The 19,444-nt window shown below is 46.2% G+C and overlaps 1 protein-coding gene across 2 annotated transcripts in view; it reads left to right on the top strand.

The window, feature by feature from the left end:
* The window catches only part of ANXA13 (annexin A13), a 54,743-nt gene that overhangs the window by 25,884 nt on the left and 9,415 nt on the right, over positions 1-19,444 (top strand). For both annotated transcript variants that reach the window (XM_019804955.2, XM_002924324.4), the window contains 7 exons: positions 1,947-2,022; positions 10,067-10,161; positions 13,373-13,543; positions 15,837-15,870; positions 16,193-16,272; positions 16,875-16,943; positions 17,362-17,463. In XM_019804955.2, the coding sequence (XP_019660514.1) occupies positions 1,947-2,022; positions 10,067-10,161; positions 13,373-13,543; positions 15,837-15,870; positions 16,193-16,272; positions 16,875-16,943; positions 17,362-17,463 (627 nt within the window). The remainder of the gene's footprint in view (positions 1-1,946; positions 2,023-10,066; positions 10,162-13,372; positions 13,544-15,836; positions 15,871-16,192; positions 16,273-16,874; positions 16,944-17,361; positions 17,464-19,444) is intronic.

The following is a 19,444-nucleotide window of genomic DNA, read 5'->3' as shown; positions in this document are numbered from 1 at the left end:
GAACAAAAAGGCCCCAGTCATACTTGGAGTGCAAGGCAGGACGGTGCACAGACTAAACAAGGGTGTGAGGTGGCAACCCAAGCTGGGTACAGCCCTATAGCCCGCAAGTCTTCACACATATTCCCTAACCCGCCTGAACCCAGACGTCCTTCTCTGTACATTAAGAGTCCTAACGGCTACTCTTCTGGGTTAATAATGAAGAAAGGTCTGTAAACAAAGAAATTGTCGGGCATGTGGCAGGTGCTCAACAAATGCGAGTCCCCTTGCCCACGTGCTTCAGAAATAGATACTCAAGATGGGCCCCGCCACGGAGTGATTCCACAAAGCAGAGAGGTGACTGGTGGCCCTAAAAGATCCTTCAGCTCTAGGATTGCGCGATTCTCCATTAACCAAGGCCTAGAAGCCAGCACTCCTCTAGTCCATCGATGTGAGTCAGAACATTTTGGTTGCAAGGGCAGAAATCCAACTCATTGACTTCAAGAAAGTGGTAATTCATTAACAAAACTGGGAAGTGCTAGGAAACAGGCATTGCTGCGTCTGAGGATTTATATGGTGGTATTCAATCTCTCTTTCTCTCTCCATGCTTCTACTCTTTTTGTCTCTGCCTTGCTTTGCTCTAGACTCACTCTTTCAGCTGAACAAGCCCAATCAGAAGAGATCTCTCTCTCTCTCTTTCAATATCTCAATATCAACCAAAGAAAAGGCTCTGATCCTGCTTGGATTATACTCCCACTCCTGAGCCAGTCACAAATTGCCAGATTGACAGGGTCTGTACCCACCCAGGGGCCGGACAAGGAGGCTTAATCCTCAGGGGACTGACAACCCCAGTGAAAACACATAAAATGGGGGACAGGGAAGCCCCCCAAAGGAATAGCGATGCCAGACAAATAAACACAACATGTCTGCTGGACTTTACGTGGTTTCCTATTCCTTCCCCATGGGGGCCAAAGGAAATAAAAGGCAGGACGGGAATCGGGTGCACAGTGCAGAGAGCAGCACTTAACACCAGCCTTCACTGAAGCATGGGAAATAAGGGACATGTGTCATCAAAGAGAATCTCTGTGAGGGAAGACCAAGAACTAAGAAAACACAGGGTCCGTTCAAAGCTATGAGTTGTGTCACTGCAATTAACCTCACATCTTTACATTTTTAATAGTGATACATTTATTTTTATGTTGACCTTTTGTTTAGGCAACCAATACTGTTTTTCCATTTTAGTGCTAACAGGAGATTTCCTTTTGAAAATAACTTTAAGAAAAAACAAGTAGGTCAGCAGAAAGAAAAATAATAAGCAAATAATAATAATGTCCACTAGCTGTGGACAAATTGGTGCATGTATTATACCAATGACCAAAGTCAGAGAAACACTAGCTTAGTGAATAAACAGGACATTCTCTCCCCAAGAAACAGTAAAAACCAGTAACTCTGCTATTGCTGGTCCATAAGTATCTCTGGCAACTAAATATTGTGTCTCTTATTGTGTTGATGGCAAAGCTTTAGTCCAGGCCACCAAATGCATCTGTGATAAGATCCTAGAACTCTTGCCTTCTGCCTGGCAACACCACTCCCCAGACATACTTGTGTCTCATGGCAAAAGGGGAGAACAAGCATTCCAGGACACTGACCTACTGTATTATTCTCTGTCTCAGAGGAAGTCACACAAAGGTAGGATTGATGTCAGAACATCTCATCTCAGGCTGATTGTCCTTATGAACAGAGGGGCCCATTCTCCGTGGTCATCTAAGGCCAACAGACTCCAAGGAGTACCAGTCATCTCTCTGGGGCCAGAGTTTCCCCAGCTGATTTCCACATGTACCCACGTGTAAAGTAGCAGCTGGTCCCTCATTTGGATGACTCCTTCGTCTTCCAAATAGCTACCAATGTCAGCCAGAGACAATTCAAGCATGCCTATATTGTCCACTCACCTTTTCAATTATTTTCTCCAGGCCAAAGCAAGGAGTCATCAGGGTTTTGATGTGGATCAGGATGCCAAAAAGCTGAACAAAGCCTGCAAAGGAATGGGTATGAAATACATTTTGTTTTTTAACTTACTTTTGAAGTTGATTAAATTTGATCTCATGTCCAACTTTCCCATGATCTTAGGAAGATGACCTTGTGCATTCCAAGCTGACCCAAGTTAATTACTTCTAGGGTTCTCTTTGTAAAAGATCCCCAAACCATAATCAGATCCTAATGCTTTTCAAGATTCAATATGATAGTTAAAAATTGGATACTATGACATTGAATTTAACTTTGAGGTGGAAGAAACTTCATGAGAAGTGTAGTCATGCAAACCTAATGTCATCCAAGCCCCTCTGATCCCTTTCATGAGAGGTGGTGGGAAATAGGGTCTGATGAAAGCTGGATTAGGGATCTGGGAACTGCATCTAGAAGTAGATCAAGTAAACCTAAAACTGTGGCCAAGGTCAAGAATCAAGGTCAAGACCAGAGAAGCCATTTACGTCGATGCCTAAGGTAAGTGCATGACTAAGAAGGAGAGACTAAAAAGGGATCAGGAATAAGGTAACCTAAGTAACAAGGTGAGATGAAGGGGAGAGCATCTAGAAATAAGGCCACGAGGAGAGGCTCTGAGACCCAAAGAGGTCTCTGATGAAACAAGTTTCTAGTCCCAGAAACCTGGGTTTTAGTATATTCACAGGATCAGTAACCGTCATTAATTCCAGAACATTCTCCCTGCCCCAAAAGAAACCTCATTTCTGTTAGCAGCCACTCCCCACTCCCTCCTCCCTTCAGGTCCAGGCAATCATCATCCACCTTCTGTCTCTATGGATTTGCCTATTCTGGACATTTCATATAAATGGAATCGTGCAATCTGTGACCCTCTGAGTCTGGCTTCTCTCATTTGGCATATTGTTTTGCAAAAACAAGTGCTAGATTTTTACTTAGAAGTACATCAGTGAAGATTTACTTTCCTAGGAGTGGGTATTGTGGTCGAACAAATACAGCCATAAATTCTTTGTGTGAAAGAACTGGGATCCATAGTAGAAGTTCTAAGAAGAGCTATTATGCTTCAATATAAGGAACTATCTGAATAGAAAATAGTCTGCCTTGTCCAAGCAATGTTGGAGAAGTTCCAAGGGAGTTGGGGTTGGAGAAGATCTGGTAGGAAAGCGGTAAAAGTAAGTGAACACTTACATAGTAAGTGTTCTTGAATAAATCAGAGGGAGGGGGAGCTGGAAGTGAAGGATGACAACTAGCTTGCTTGGTTTGGTGGGGGGAGGAGGCATCAGAGGAAAGCTCAGCAGAGAGGAGCTGCCTCTTGCTCATATCCTGACCTGGCTCATGTTGTATTTGGACAACAGCTGCTGGGAGCCATGTTTGCCTGGAAGTGGCAGGATGTTTACAGCTCTGAGTCTTGCTGAGTGGCTGAGCCAGCCTCACAGGTGCTTCCCTGCTGCTTCTCAAGTGAGGTCCTGACACCTGGATGTGGGTTGGAGACAGGAGTGAAGTGGATGTGGGAATAACGCAGCTGCAGTTAATGATCAATCCCCATGTTCGTAGCCACCTAGTGAGTTCATTCAAAAAGCACAGATGGAGAGCCTACTGAATGCCAAAATCAGTGTTTTCTTCTCCCTTTTGGATGTGGTTTCAAGGTGGGAGCGCTGTCGTGTGATTACTGTCGTGGGGCACCTTCTACGTGCCAAGTGCTAAGCTAGGCACTGCACACAGGTCGCCCTGTGTAACCCTCCCAACAGCCCTAGAAAGCTGTCCTCTAACGACTTCACAGATGAGAATGCTGAGGCTCAGAGGTTAACTATCTTGCTCACGGTCAGAGAGTTAGGAAATGAGGGCGGGATGATTGGAAAAGAGGACCATCTTGGAAAGCTATGATTTGGTTGAAGGTCTAGAATTCTAGAATTCCAACCTCTATTAAAAAGTGTCAGCCAGGGGCGCCTGGGTGGCTCAGTCGGTTGAGCATCTGACTCTTGGTTTCAGCTCAGGTCATGACATTGGGGTCATGAGATCAAGCCCCATGTTGTGCTCTGTGCTCAGCAGAGAGTTTTCTTGAGATTCTCTCTCTTCCTCTGCCCCTCCCCCATCTCTCTCTCTCAAATAAATATACCTTTTTTTAAAAAAGTGCAAGCCAAAGCAAAATTGCATCATTGGCAAAATTTGTCTGCCAGACCATGCACCCATCTCATTGACATCCCAGCCCTGCCAGGGCTAGCTTTACATATCCCACAGCCATAAAGGTGCCCCATAGGACAACAGCAAAAGTTGTCCCATAGCCACAAAGGTGAGTGGTATAGGTCATTTTTAGTTTTTGAGAAGCCAAATTTTTAAAAAGCAGGTGAAATTAATTTTAACAATATACATTAGTAAAGTCAATACTGTATCAAAAATATCATCTCAACAGACAATATAAAAATTATTAACGAGATATTTGACAACCATTTTTTTTCACATTGAGTCTTCAAAAGACGGTTTGTATTCTATACTTACAGAACATTTCAACTTGATCCAGCCACACTTCATGTCCTCCACAGCCCCATGTATCCACTGTATGGGGCACAGTGGATCTAGGGGCTCCACTCATCAACAAGGTGTCACTCCCCATCCCCTCATCCTCCTACACGATTCAAAATAAGAATGCTGTATCCTAAAATAATATTTGTTTTTTCCAGATCACATAAAACTTACAGATTTCCTTGTTTCTTTTGTGCCCCTGCTTTCCTGGGTCCTCACGGTGTGTGTGGTCTGGGTCTTGGTTAACCCAGAACAGCCTTTTACCCTCCCCCCTACACTGACACTCCTTGTCAGGCCTTCCTCTTGGAACTCCAGGCCTCTCTGCTGGCCCTTCTGAGCAGAATGCCTTACACCTGAGTGTGCATGGACTCAACACCCGTTATCCTTTCTGAAATGGGAAAGGATGCTTGTCATTCTCCCTCAAAAAACACACAGAAAGAGGCTCCAGAAGGAAACAGCTGCCATGGAGATTACCCTAGTTCTATCTAGCTCATGGCTTCTCAACCTTTAATGTGCCTTTGAGTCACCAGAGAGTTAATATGCAGATTCAGACTGGTAGTTCTAAGTAGTTTCTAAAAGCCTGCATTTCCAGTAAGTTCCCAGGTGATGCTGATGCTACAAGTCCTAGGACCGCGCTTTGGCGAGCAAAATCTCACCCATCTGAGAGCCACGGAGCTTAGTGCTGCTCAAGCCACACTGGAGGGGACCAGGCCTAGAACTCAGATCTTGTGGCCCCAAGCCCAGTTCTCTTTCCTCTCGCCAGGCGTGGGAATGAACTTTGGGCCTGGGTTTGAGCCCCTGCTCTGGAACCTACTGGCCCCATGACCTTAGTCTTCTCAACTGCAAAATGGGGCTAATAATGCCTCGTTACAGAGAGGCGCTGAGGGTCAGGAGGCCTCACGATGCTCAGAGCTTCTTTGGCCCTCATGACATGCTAGTCTGCTCCTTTTGAACGATAAGCTCAGATCCCAAACCCCACAAGGCCCATTAGATCAGTATGAGCAGCAAGGTGGCCCACCCTTGAGTGGCCTTTGTTCTTCGTCGCTGCGGGTATACCAGGTGGCATCCCCCCCCCAAAGATATGTCCACCCAGAACCTGTGAATGTGACCTTAATTGGGAAAAGGGTCTTTGCAGATGTAAGTTAAGGACCTTGAGAAAGGATCAACCTGGGTTACCTGGGTGGGCCCTAAATCCACTGACAGGTGTCTTTAAAAGAGACAGAAGAGAGGCGTCTGGCTGGCCCAGTCAGTGCAGCCTGCAACTCTTGATTGTGGGGGCTGTGAGTTCGAGTCCCACATTGGGTGCAGAGATTACTTAAATAAATAAATAAATAAATAAAATTTTTTAAAAAGAAGAGAGAGAGAGAGGCAGGAGAGAAGCAGACATGCAGGGAAAGGCTGTGTGGAGCCGAAGCAGAGAGTAGAGTAATGTTCCAGAAGCTGAGCTAAGGATTGCTGTCAGCCTCCGGAAGTTGGAAGAGGTGAGGAACAGATTTGACCCCAGAGCGGCTGGTGGGAATGTGGCCTTGCTGACATCATGAATTCAGACTTCTGGCCTCTGAATCGTGAGGACATGTATTGCTGTTTTAAGCCACAGAGCTTGGAGTCATTGTTATAGGAGCCTCAGGAAACGAATACTGTGGGCAAGTGAAAAGCAATGACCCTCACTGGCAGGCAAGGTTCTCCCCACTCGTGGCTTCCTCCACCTTCCCTGCACCCCTCTTTGCAAAGGAGACCCCGAGGGCCTGGGAAGCCCACCGTCCCCCAGCTCGGCCAGGCTGCTGGGGCTGACGTGTGCAGCCGAGCCCCAGCCCCCAGCGTGCTGTCCAGATCACTAGTGTGGCACAAGGGCCCCGGGTGTGAAGCAGAGGGCACTTCAAACCCAGCGACCTCCCTCCTGCTGGAACTCAGCTCAGTCTCCTCCCAGAAAATTGCTGGGAGAGCAAAAGCGAGGAGGCCCTCTGGCACTCCCAAGGCTGGCGATCACCCTGGGCCTGACCTCTACTGTATAATTACTCCGCAGTGTCCGATGCACAAGGCAGGGCTAAGGTTCCTTCTTGTTTTTTAAGAAGTCTTTCCCAGAACCACTAGGGACTGGCCCCAGGGCCTCAAACCATTGTAAATGTTTACAGGAAATTGTTCAGCACCACAGACTGCTTATATGACACACATATTGTGAAATGTAAAATGAGGTCATTGTTCAGTAAATCACTTCTTGGTCGGGTAGTGGGAAAGGCTCCCAGGATAAACCTGAGCCCCAGATTCAAAAGGCTTGAGGGAAATCTGGTCATTTCCAGGCTCTCCCCCAACCTCCAGGCTGTTGCGGAGCCATCCCAGAACTGCTTTTGTCCCTGGTCTCACTTTCTAAAGCATTCCAGGAAGGAGAAACTAAAAAACATGATTTTTAAAATGTTGACTTTCCTGAATTATCCAGTTATGGGTTGACTCTGGCATCAGAGTAGATTTCCAATTGGTCCCTGCTACACAGAGCCCACCCAAGTGGCACACGCAGCTTACACCAGTGCAGAGACAAGATCCCTCATAATGCTATGCAAAAGTCTCTATTTACTCACTCATTCATTCATTCATTCGCCCATATATGCATGCATTTAAATATCCAAGCACTCAACAGGTCATCTGATGAATATTGAGAGGCTTCTACGTGGCTATAGCAGTGAGCAAACCCCCCTGTCCCATGAGATGCACGGTGTGGCATGGCAGAGATGGGACAGAGAACGGGCCACGTGAGGGACACAGAAGGCAGAATGCCTCATCTGTTCCAAGAAAGTGCAGTGAGTTGAGTCCTAAAGGAGGAGTGGGAGCGAAGGTGAGGATCCAAGACAAAGGTGTTCCAGGTAGAGGGAAGAGCCCATGCAAAGACCCAGAGGTGAGAAAGGAAGTGTTGCTCGTTTCTAGGTGCTGCCCATGGTTTATAGAGAACCTGGAAGAGGATGGGTAGGAGGTACATGACTTTGAAAGGCAAGGAGGAGCAACTCCAAAAGGCCTCATAGGCCCCACTGAAGTATTGAGACTCAACTCTGGGTTTGAAGGGCCCAATGCTACAAGCTTTGACACAGAAGAATGAGCAGGTGAGCTGCTCATCCACAAACACGTTCTGGGGACGATGAATGCTGGTGGGAAAAGGTGTGTATAAGGCCGGAACCCCATCTGGGGTCTGTGGTTCTGCTGAGGAACGTGACCGAGGTGAGGGTGAAGAGAAAGGAGTGGATCTGAGAGACACCAAGGAAGTGGAATAGTGAGGTCCCAGTGGTAACAAATTGGATGTGGGGCGAGGGGAAAGAGGGAGCCAGGGACGAGCCCCAGATTCCTGGCTGGCCCAAGCTGGTGAATGGGCCGCCTGGGAGGCAGGAAGTCTCCTTCCAAGGATGACACGGGCAGGGACCCAGGCCTGAGAGGCAGAGGCCCTCCCAGAAAGAAGGGGGCCAATTCAGGAGAGTTTGGTGAGAAAAAGAAATCCCTTCTGAAGTGAGATTTTTGGCACTCAGAAGTTTAAAACAAAAAAAAGTCACAGAGGAAGTAATTGGATACCCATGACGAAGGTGGGGCCGCAGGGAAAAATCGCGGAGAAGCGGAGAAACAACATAAATAACAGCGCTCGCACTGAGCCGTAACTAGGCGGTGATTAATCACTGCTCTTCTCGTAGGTGAGCTCATCCTCGAATTTTCTGTTTCTCCAGTTGGAATCAAACAGCTAGGCCTTTCCAGCATGGTCCAGGTGGAACTAATCCCTGAGACGTCGGGGACAGTCTGAGGACACAAAGCTAGTGGCCGTGTCAGGACCGGCACACAGCTGTCCTATCCCTGTCACCCCAAACCCTGCCGTGAGGACTGGTGCTGGGTCGAGACATGGGTGGAAACACCTCCAGCCTCTGCCAGCAAAAACAGAAGGAGATAACATTTTTGTTTTAATCAACTCATTCAGCCCCTTTCCTTTACAAAAACATCCGCAAAATCACATGCTTAATGACTTAGTGAGATCTTTATATATGGTTGAACCTTGAACAACACAGGTTGGAACTGAATGGGTCCACTTACATGCAGATTTTTTACAGTACTGTAAATGTATTTTCTCTTCTTTATGATTTTCTCAGTTTACATTTACTTTTCTCTAGTTTATTCTAAGAATACAAAATGTGGTACACAAAACATATAAAAATGTGTTAATTGACTATGTTATCAGTAGGGCTTCTGGTCAATAGTAGATTATTACTTAAGTCTTACGTTTTTGAAGACTCACAAGTTATACATGAATTTTCTACTGCAAGGGGAATTGGTACCCCTAACCCCTGTATTATTCAAGGATCAATGATGTGTGTGTATATATATACATATCATACAGTCAATAAGGGTAGAGGCATTATTTGAATCCAGGCTGAAGAATCTAATTTAGGGTTTGCTGTTTAAATAGCCTTTCTCATTCCCATGCCTTCAATACCTGGATCATCTTTCCAATCCTGTCTCCATGGATATTCTAAAGGATATTCTAAAAAGAATATCCTCTTCTTCCTTATCCATTATAGTTTTGGGTACTGATCAAATTGCCTACAATGTGTATGTATTACTTTGAGCATCAGGGGAAAAAACTTCTTAGAAAGAGTGTAATTTAAAGATGTAATAGGAGTTTAAAGAGGCAACTACCCATCATGGGTCCCATTAGGACTTCTCTCTTGAGATTGACAAGGTTATGGGTGGGCTTGATATTGTAGCAATTTGGGTCTATCTTTTAATCTCTTCCACTCAGTTTTAAGTACCTGGAGGCCAAGGAACAGACCATACTGGTTTTTTTTTTCAGATGGTTCAGTTTTATTGAGGTGTAAATTCACATACCATACAAGTCACCCAAAGTGTACAATTCAATGGTTTTTAATATATTCACGGGTATGTGAAAGCCTCACTGCGATTTCGAACATTTTCATCACCCCAAAAAGAAACCTCCTACTCTTTAGCTCTTACCCCCTCACCCACCCCATCCCCACACACTACTTTCTGTCTCTATAGATTTCCCTATTCTGCACTTTCATAAGAATGGAATAATATAATATGTGGTCTTCAGTCACTGGCTTTTACTTAGCATGATGTTTCAAGGTTCATTCATATTGTGCATGCATCAGTACTTCATTCCTTTTTCTGGCCAAGTAATACTCTGTTGTCTGGGTATAGCACATTTGTTCATCCATTTGCCCATCGATGGGCATTCAGGACGTTTCCACCTTTTTGCCATCATGAATGATGCAGCAATGAACATTTGGGTGCAAGTTTTGTGTGGACATTTGTTTTCTTTTCTCTCGAATATATACCTAGGAGTGAAATTAAGGCCCTACTCTTTCCTCTTTCTGCTACAACGCCCAGCACCGTGCTTCATGCAATGTGAGGCCTCCGTGGATATTTGTCAAGTGAGTGAGAAGACCCTTCTCCACAAGACTTTAAAGCTAAAGGGTCCATCTAGGTTCCACCAAAGCCTCTGACCACAGCCCTAGCTTCCCGAGAATTGACTAAAGTCAACCTCCATCTTCTTTCTTGTTCACTCTTGGCCTTGTGTCTTTCTCCTGCACTTTAGGAACTGATGAAGCAGCCATCATTGAGTTGTTATCAAGCCGGACATCGGATGAGAGGCAACGAATCAAGCAGAAGTACAAGGCTACGTACGGCAAGGTGATTCCACGGGTCCTCGCAAGCCCGCACACGGGCTTGGCCTGTATCTTTAAAGCTTTCCTGAGTAGCTCCAGAGAAAACAAGATGAGACTACGCTTCACAATTTTAATTGATTACAGAGAAACTGAAATTGCCTTGTTAACTTAATAGCCTACAAAATCAATATTTCTTAACTCCTTCTGAAAATTGACTTCCTTTGTCTATTAATCCCTCTGTCATTTTTCCACTCATTTGGACCAATTCTACATGTTAACATACAGAGAGGCCGGTGACTTGAGAACCAGTTTTCACAGGTGGGTTTTCATACAAGAATCCTTCATCTCTTCACTGGCCTTCAAGAATGATACATTCTTCATAAGTGATTGTGACAGAAAACTAAAAAACAAAAACAAAACACAAACCTCCATTTCATTAAGCATGAACACACGTTTTCTTTCTTTGTGTGTCTTTTCTTTCCTTCTTTTTGTTGCTGCTGATGGTGTTAACGTGTAGAAATCTTTAAGAATGCATTAGGCTATTTTCTTTACTAACATAGGATGAACACAATTTAATCTTTTCTTAATGTCATTAGAATTATTAGCATGCTAAATGAATATTAATCACTATGCTGTATTTGAATCCATATTTATAAAACCTTTACAGTTTCAATCCCTCTCTGTATAAAGAGACAGATAGGTTTTCTTGCTTATTTGACACTGGGCAGGCAACAATCTCCTTAGGCCTTGGTGTCCTCACATCCAGAATGAAAATGGTAATTTACCTCCCTTCCCTGGTTGCTGAGAGAATCAAGCAGGCTAATGACAGCACCTGTCGGTACAGGGAAGTGATCCTAGGTTTGTCTGTTTCCATTTGACAGAGAGGAAACCTGCAGCTTCCCTGTGTGCATGACTCATGCACAATCACACATTTAGTAAGAAATTAAGAACCGACACTCCAATCCCAGTCTTTTGACTCCAGGTCCAGCATCCACTTCTGAAGAGCCCATTGCCATGAGAGGAGCTATTTCTTTCCACACTACATGGCCCAGATGGCTGTGCTTTGATACTTTTTCTGCGTCTCTCCTCACAGTCGGGCTTGTCAATGTCATTCCTTGATGACATTGATGAAAGTAAGGGAGTCTTCAGTTCAGCTGCATGGAACCGAGTTGAATGACATTGAACGTGGATCCTTGTCGGCATGCCTCATTGTAGCAGCCCCTCAAGTGCCGTGTCTACCCCCACCCTACCCACGAGGAAAGTCAGATCGGGCTTCTTAAGCTTCAGGGGAAAGCAGAGTAAATGAGCTCGAGGCGAGGACTTAGGGGCTCAGCTAAAGGTCAAGTGGGCATCTCCAGCACCAAACTTTGCAACAGCAACACGTGCCCATCGTTTGCTTACGCACCAGTTTGCAGATGTTTCAGACAGCCCAGACTGCCAAGGAGGTGGTCTGGAATCACAGCATCTGAAGCTCGAAGACATTGGCAAGGGACCAATGTAGGTCCCCATGTCAACTGAGCTCCAAAGAGAACACGCATCCCAAGGTGACACAGCTAGTGAGCAGGAAAACCAGGATTAGAGCTGAGATATCCTGAGTCGGCTTCTGTGTCCAAACAGAATGTAAACACACAGGGATTTGTTTTCATGCTTGTGGCTTGGAAGGGTAGGCAGCTGGGATTTCTCTTCCCTGCAGTTCTCTGCAATGCCCACCTGACCTGAAAAGACAGGTCCAGTCTTTGGGTGGATCCACACTGGGGCTACTGACCGCAGGCCTGCCTTCACTGGATGCTGCAGTATTTTTATTTTATTTTTTTTATTTATTTATTTTTATTTTGTTTTGTTTTATTTTCTTTTATTTTATGTTTTTTTGGATGCAGCATTAGATGGAGCAGCTGCCTTAAGAGGGAGGTCCCCTCATGAGACTGCAGAGCCCCCCCCCCAGGCAAAATCTTCAAGGTCTTTCTCCCAGGCTCAGAACTCAGAGGTTCATGTGAGAAACAGTTGATTAGCCCATTCTTCAAAAGTTCCCTTCAGCCTGGAATAATAATAATACTCACCGAACACTTACAGTGTGCCAGGCACTGTGCTCCGGCTTGACACGGATTGTCTCGGCTATTTCTCCCAAAAACCCTAAGAGAGGAGTCTTACTAGCTCCCCATTTTCCAAAGCAGGAAACGGACAGTTGGTGAAAGTACATTTCCAAGGTCACATGGCTGCTGTGACCGTGTCGTTGGCCATCATGTCATGTTGCCGAGGGGCCGGCCCCACTCCGTGCTGTGATTTGGGTTCCTAAGATGTTAGCTGCTCTAGGGGGCCCCCGGTCTGACCCACAAGGGGCCATGTGAACATGAAGGTCCTGCTTTGAGGTCGTTCTCTGAAGTTGGGGGCATTGGCGACTCTACGTAGACTGAACGCCAATTCTTGTCCCTTTCATCATTAACCCATCATGTCAGAGGGGCACAGGTAGATGCAGGCAGTTTACCTATAAAAAGAGGCACTTGCCAGAAAATATCCATGATGATGGACACTTGCTACAAACAGGTGTCAGTGGCCATTTCACGTACTTCATTTCTTCTCCCTACCTGAGAGCTTTCCCACGTGTCTCCCTTGCCAGATTTAACAAGTTAACCTCACTGAGTGTACAGCTGGTGTGCCCAAGATGGTCCCTGTTTATTCCCGTTGTGCCCCTGCAATGATGGCTACTTTATTATTGTCCCTTTCACTCTCAAACCCATTCCCATTTGGATGAAAAATGATGGGATTTCCCTAGAGACAACAAGCCCATATTTCAGTCCTTTCTAGTCAAGCAGGTGTTTGGGGGCGAGTCCTTCGTTGTTGTTTTTTTTTAAGTTAGTAAATGGGAATAATGCCGATCCTTCTCCTGCCAGGGCTGTTCCAAAGATCAGCGAGAAGGCTCTCAGAACCCTAAAATGTCCAGCAAATGCTGGTTGTTATTGTGATTCATATTTGGGGTTTCCAGCCCTGAGCAGGGGGTCTTCGCTGCCGCTCTGCCAGTCCGGGGACAAGATGGATAGGAGGTCCCTGTCTAGGACGGTGACTACCACCAGTGTCCTCCAGAGCAAGTCCTTCATGCCATAGAGCTCTGTCCCCTCCCCCCTCCCCATGTGTCCATGGCAGCTTTCCTGTTGACCCCGAGGCCATGCAGTGGGGAAAGCAACACTTGTCCCTCTGCTTTGGGCCATTCCCCAGTCAGGGTTCTTGCTATCTTCCTACAGGACCTGGAGGAGGTGTTCAAGAGCGAACTGAGCGGGAACTTTGAGAAGACAGCCTTGGCCCTTCTGGACCGCCCCAGCGAGTACGATGCCCGGCAGCTGCAAAAGGCCATGAAAGGTCTGGGCACAGATGAGGCAGTGCTCATCGAGGTCCTGTGCACAAGAACCAATAAGGTAAGTTCCAGCCAAGCCCTCAGCCCCAGTCCCTGAGGGAGCATCTGTATGCCCGTCAGAGACGGTTGCAGCAGCCAGAAGGAAAACTACTCCGTACATTCCACTCAAGGGGGTGAGCGAGTGTCTGGACAGAAATGTGTCTGCTTGGCCCGTGAAGGAGAGATCCCTCTCCCAATCTTTTGGCTGTCAATCTTGGTGCTGCTGCCCTTGGCTTGACAGAATAGATCCTTCCAGAACAGCTGTGTCAACACAGCTTTTGTTTTTCTTAAAGGAATGCATAGTTTTATATGCAAGAGGCAAGATTCCGCTTTCCTCCTCCCAGACTGACTTTATGTGTCTTCTGGCAAGAATAATGCAATGCCGGTCTATATGTGTTTGTGCAGCTGCCGTGTCCGCGGCTGTCATCTAACATGGAGTACAAAAAGGACTGCAAAGAGGCATGGAGGCTGGTGGTGCAGAGGATCCCAGTGACACCCCCCCTGGCTGCCGGCACCTTCTTGGAGGTTTCCCTCTGCTTCTTTCAGCAGACCTCTCCCTTTGTCCCTTGGGCACACACTGCCATTTCCGGAGCTGAAAAGAGCCTTCGTTAAGGCTTTAGTAGAAGCCCATTCATCTTTGGTTCCAGAAGCCATGAGCCCCAAGGAATTCATCAAGAGTAGAGTGGGTCCACAAATCATTATTCAGAGACCCCTTCCCTCTTCCACAACCATGTAGGATGGGGAAGTCCAGCAAGGAAAATGCCAGAAAGTCCTAACATTCTTGAAGCCTCCAGACAGGAAACAGAAGCAGTGTTTGGAGCAGACAGCAAGGAAAAGCTTCGACGGAGCTCTGATGCTAAAATGCTATTTTCAAAGCCTTGAGTGCGGACGACACTGGGTTGATTCCTTCTGCTCAGCCCGTGCTGCCTGGCATATTTCTTGAAGCATCACGATGCTCCAAGCTACAGCCTAAACCTCCAAATCCCTTCCTAAGCAACCCTGGACTTCTCTTCTTTCCACAAGAGAATAAAAACCCTCCATTTCAAGGAGTTTCCATTCAGGATCGGGCCATAGAGGAATGGTCAGCAAAGGAGGATGCTCTCAGTTTGGTCCAGTAGTTATCCAGCGTTCCCAATGCAACATCCCCCACCTTCCAGTCCCAACCGGGAGGCATCCAATATGGGGGCAAGAAGGTTCCGGTCATTACTTTTCTCTTATTTGACCACATGTGGTTCCCCCTCGGTCTAATTTCCTCAGGCCCTGCTCTCAAATAGCAAACAAGCTCTTTTTTCCTCCCCAAAAATCAAATTGATCTGACAGTAAAAAGAAGAAAAGTGGGGAGAGAACAGGCCTCAGGTCCAGGGAGATCCTGGTGGTGGGTTGGAAGGAGGAGAACAGAGGAACTGCATGGCCACAAGAGGTCAGCCCCCACCAGCCCCCACGTCCCAGGCTCCTCACCTTCCCCTGTCCCCACCGCCTTCCCCCCGGCCTGCCTGCTGACTCTCTTAAACAGCTTGCTGGTGAAGCTCTGGGGAAATGCCTGCTTTCAGACGCTGCTGGTTTAAATGTAAACTGAGGCAGCTCCGGAGGGTGCCCCTCAGCTCACGTCATGGAAATACAAAGCACGTCTTCCCAGTATGCACTCTGGAGAGAAGCCTGCACTCCCGCACACAGCATACTATTTACTGGATGAAGCCTGTTTCAAGAAGAGAAAAATTGGAAACAACCTAAATGTCCATCCATCCGTCGGGAGGCTGGGGGAATAAACGACGACTGACTGTGGGCTGGAACATTTTGTACCCACTTACAAAACACTAGGTGACGAGGTTACACAGAGCCGGGTCTCCGAGATGTCTTACTGAGTGAAAAAATCAGTCAACGACCAACACATACTGTATTGCACTTTGCTAACACGTTCCCGGAACAATTCTATGTATTTTCAGTAGCACGTCTATCTGTGTACAAGGGCAAAGACAAATACCTGGGCAGATGCTCACTGGACTCGTGGCACGGGCGACCCGAGTGGGGAGGGGCACGTGGGACGGGGTGAGGCGGTGGCCAGATGTCAGCTTGCCACTTGTAGTTTTGCTTTTAACTAAGGAGAATGTCTGCCCGTGCTGCTTGTGTGGCACGGAATGTATGCACGGAGGGGTTTTTTCATACCTCCAGGCCCCGAGCCAGAGGGTGGTCCCCTCTGGAGGGAGTTAAAGAGGCATCCTGTGTCCAGAGACAGGCTCTGGTCGCTTCCCTCTCTGGGGCTCCTACTGACCAACCCCACCTTGGAGTAATGATTTTTCTTTCATTACCCTTCATAGGAGATCATCGCCATTAAGGAAGCCTACCAAAGGTGTAAGTGATTTTTTGTGCTGACTTTGGGTAAAGAATGTTCCTTTTGGGGCACTTGGGTGGCTCAGTCGGTGAAGCGTCTGCTTTCAGCTCAGGTCATGATCCCAGGGTCCTGGGATCAGGCCGCATGTTGGGCTCCCTGCTCAGTGGGGAGCCTGCTTCTCCCTCTGCCTGCTGCTACCCCTGCTTGTGCTCGGTCTCTCTCAAATAAATAAATAAAAACTTTAAAAAAATAAAATAAATTTTGAAAAAGAATGTTCCTTTCAAAATACCTCTGGGAAAATAAATCATTTGCTTTCTCCCCTCCCTTTTTCTTCTTCCAAAGTATTTGACAGGAGCCTTGAATCAGATGTCAAAGGTGATACAAGTGTAAACCTAAAAAAAATCCTGGTGTCCCTGCTACAGGTAAGATCAGGCCCACCAAGGGGGAACATCTCTTTTGATCAACTCAGCTATAGACCTTAATTACATCTGTAAAAACCTCCTTTGTATATTAACATAACACAATCATGGGGGTGACAGCTTATATTCGCAGGTCTCACCCCCACTCAAGGGAAGGGGATCATAAAAGGGCTGGGCTGCTCGGGGTTATCCTAGAATTCCGCCTGCCACCAAGGGCTTAGGTTAGACTTCCAGGACCTTCCAGGACCAAGTCTCGGGGTTCTTCGATACCGGGAACCTCCGAGAGGTGAAATGTGATATTTTGAAAGGAAGACTATTAGTTTTCCAACGGAGTCACTCTAGGGGACATCATGAGGCTGATTTCAGCCTGCTTCAAGGTCCCTGGGGTTTGTGAGTGACCCTGGCTTTACAAAAAGAAGACACAAGCGCTGTCACAGAAGCTACTCTGTTTATCAGTTGTGCCCTAAAGATGGCAGCAAAGAGCAGCACTGCGGCTTTGCCAGGCTCCTCCTGAGATCCCCCCCCCAGCTTTCCAGGACTTTCTCTTTTTGTTTTCTGTGGTCAAGCAGGAGCTCAAGTTAATAACAATGTGTCAATTTTTCTAGGCTAATCGTGATGAAGGAGATGACGTGGACGAAGATCTAGCTGGTCAGGACGCCAAAGATCTGTATGAAGTAAGTGCGCACACGTGCCAGTCTCAGCAAATTCTTTTTCTCTTTTCAAATTTCTTAGCGCTATTTGCAACAAAAGTTTCTTTATTTCATGAAAATGGGAGTTACTTGAGAAATAACTATGATCTTTAGACTATTTTCTCATTGACACGGTCTTCGTGAACCTATAAGAATTGTTCCTACTCTTGCACTCCAGAGTTGACCACTCCAGATCCATTTTGGAACAAGGGAGGGCATAAATAATATAAGTAAATATGTGAACGTTACTCACGGGCAGCGGCTTCAAGCGCTTAGTCGATCGATTTGACTTCTAGTCAGTGCATATTTTATAATTTCCTGCAAGTGAGGTCTGGTCACAGAACAGGATAGTCCATCTTTCTGCAAAAGGCTTTCTTCAAAATGTTTGCATTTGGCCCACAAGGCAGGGGAAGGCCGCTGGGGCACTGACGAGCTCGCCTTCAATGAAGTCCTGGCCAAGAGGAGCCACAAGCAGTTAAGAGCCACCTTCCAAGCCTACCAAATCGTAAGTAAACAAGTACTAGGGTAACGGAGTTCACACTAAAGCTGCTTATTTCCAAAAGAAGTCAAGAGCAGGCATCAGGAACTATGGGGGTCTTTGACAACATTCGTGCTTAATCAGAAGTGATTTTGCTTCTCCGCCAACTCAAGGAGTATTCGATAAAGTCTGGAAACATTTGAGGCTGTCACTTGTGCCAAGATCAGGAAACCCTGCTTTACAACAGAGACTAGGAAGGCAGAGGAGAGCCAAGTTGAGGATCAAAGCCCTAGAGTCAGCTTCCAGTTCAAGTCCGGGTCCTATCACTGGGAGGTGACCTAACCTCTCTGTCCTCATTTGTAAAACAAGGACCATAATCCTTATCATCACAGCCTCCTACGGTTGTTTCAGGAATTAAATAAGATACATGTAAAAGGCTCAGAATAGTACCTGGCAGGTGGACAGCACACAAATACTCTCATTATTATTCCAATTTAGAGCTAGGCTAACAAGGCGCCTACCACTCCCACGACAGACACATACCTCAGAGATACACTCCTGAAAAGACGCGTATAAATTACTTTTGTACAATTATGTTTTATCTAATGATAACTTTAAGCCAAGAAGATGAGTTTGTTATTTCAAGGCATTTCGTGGCAAGTCTTGCCCTGAAAATCAGTCTTTAATTGCAAGAAGCCTTTTGTGGAGTATCGGATTTTTTTTTTTGTCTCCCATTTTATATTTGCAGAGTGCTTTTAACTATTCAAAGCACTTCTGTGCCCTGTATCTCATTTCAATGGCACAACAATACGGGAACGATAATGTAGGCTGAGCAGCCATTGTTACCTACAACTGGACAAGGAACATGTTATGAGTAAGGCACCATCTGTAACTTACCAGGACCACACAGCAAGCCGGTAGCAGAGAGTGGATGAGAACGGCAAGATTCCCCAGCCCGAGCCTCTACCTCGGCCGGAGCTGGCTTCTCCTCACTCGAAATAGTGTTTCCTATGTGTTGCCAGCAGATGAAAAGACAATAAAGCTTAGGAATTTTATCATTACTGTATATAAGCCTTGAGGGCCCTCTGCTTTCAAATCGTGCCCAGAGTCATGATCAAAGCCAGCTGACCCTGCACTCCCTTGGCCTCTGCTCCTGGAACTGTGTAGACTGTGAGCTGGAAGCCTTCTCCATGACCTACACCCTCTTCCCACATGGCTGGGGCCATGGATGGAGTTTCTGGGGATGGCTGCCGTTCGTGATGACTATGGAAACACACACACATGTGAGCATGTGAATGTGTGTGTGTGTGTGTGTGTGTGTGTGTGTGAACTACTGATCACCTGCAAGGATACTCTTCAGGCCGATTGATCTCAAAATTAATCCCCAAACAGCAGCATCGGTATCACTTGACAACATGTTAAAAATGAGAATTCTCTTACTTAAAAGAGAGAGAGAGAATTCTCAGCCCCACCTTTGACCTAAATCAGATTCTCTGGAGTTTGAGTCCTACAAGGTATGTTTCAACAAGTCTTCTAGGTGATTCTGGTGCATGTTAAAATTTAAAAGGTCTGCTCTAGACTACTAGCCATATGACCTTGGGCCAGTTATTAAGGATTCTGTGCCTCAGTTTCCCCAACTATAAAACAGGGATAATAACGGTACCTACTTCATAGGCTTAGTAATTAATTAATGAGGTAATAGAAGTAAAGTGCTTAGTACCTGGCATGCAGTAGGTGCTCAGTAAACATAGGCGACTGTTAATTGTCTCCGAATGTGAACCAACAGTGTCCAATAAAGCTCAAATGGACAATAAGATAATTTATTGATATAATGATTCTTTACATGAAACTAGCTCTAAAATTCTACCTATTCATCATTCCAAAAGCTTTCCCAGAACATCATTCGTCTTGATCTTTATCATTGATTTTTGTGAGTTAACCCTGATCTTAAGACCCTGGTTCATAAGTTTTCACATGGGTCTCAGGCTAAAAGCAATAAATTGCTAGC

This window comes from Ailuropoda melanoleuca, chromosome 9 (assembly GCF_002007445.2).
Source record: "Ailuropoda melanoleuca isolate Jingjing chromosome 9, ASM200744v2, whole genome shotgun sequence".
NCBI classification, from domain to species: domain Eukaryota; kingdom Metazoa; phylum Chordata; class Mammalia; order Carnivora; family Ursidae; genus Ailuropoda; species Ailuropoda melanoleuca.
The sequence above is the reverse complement of the archived record's forward strand: the minus strand, read 5'-3'. Positions and strand labels throughout refer to the sequence as shown.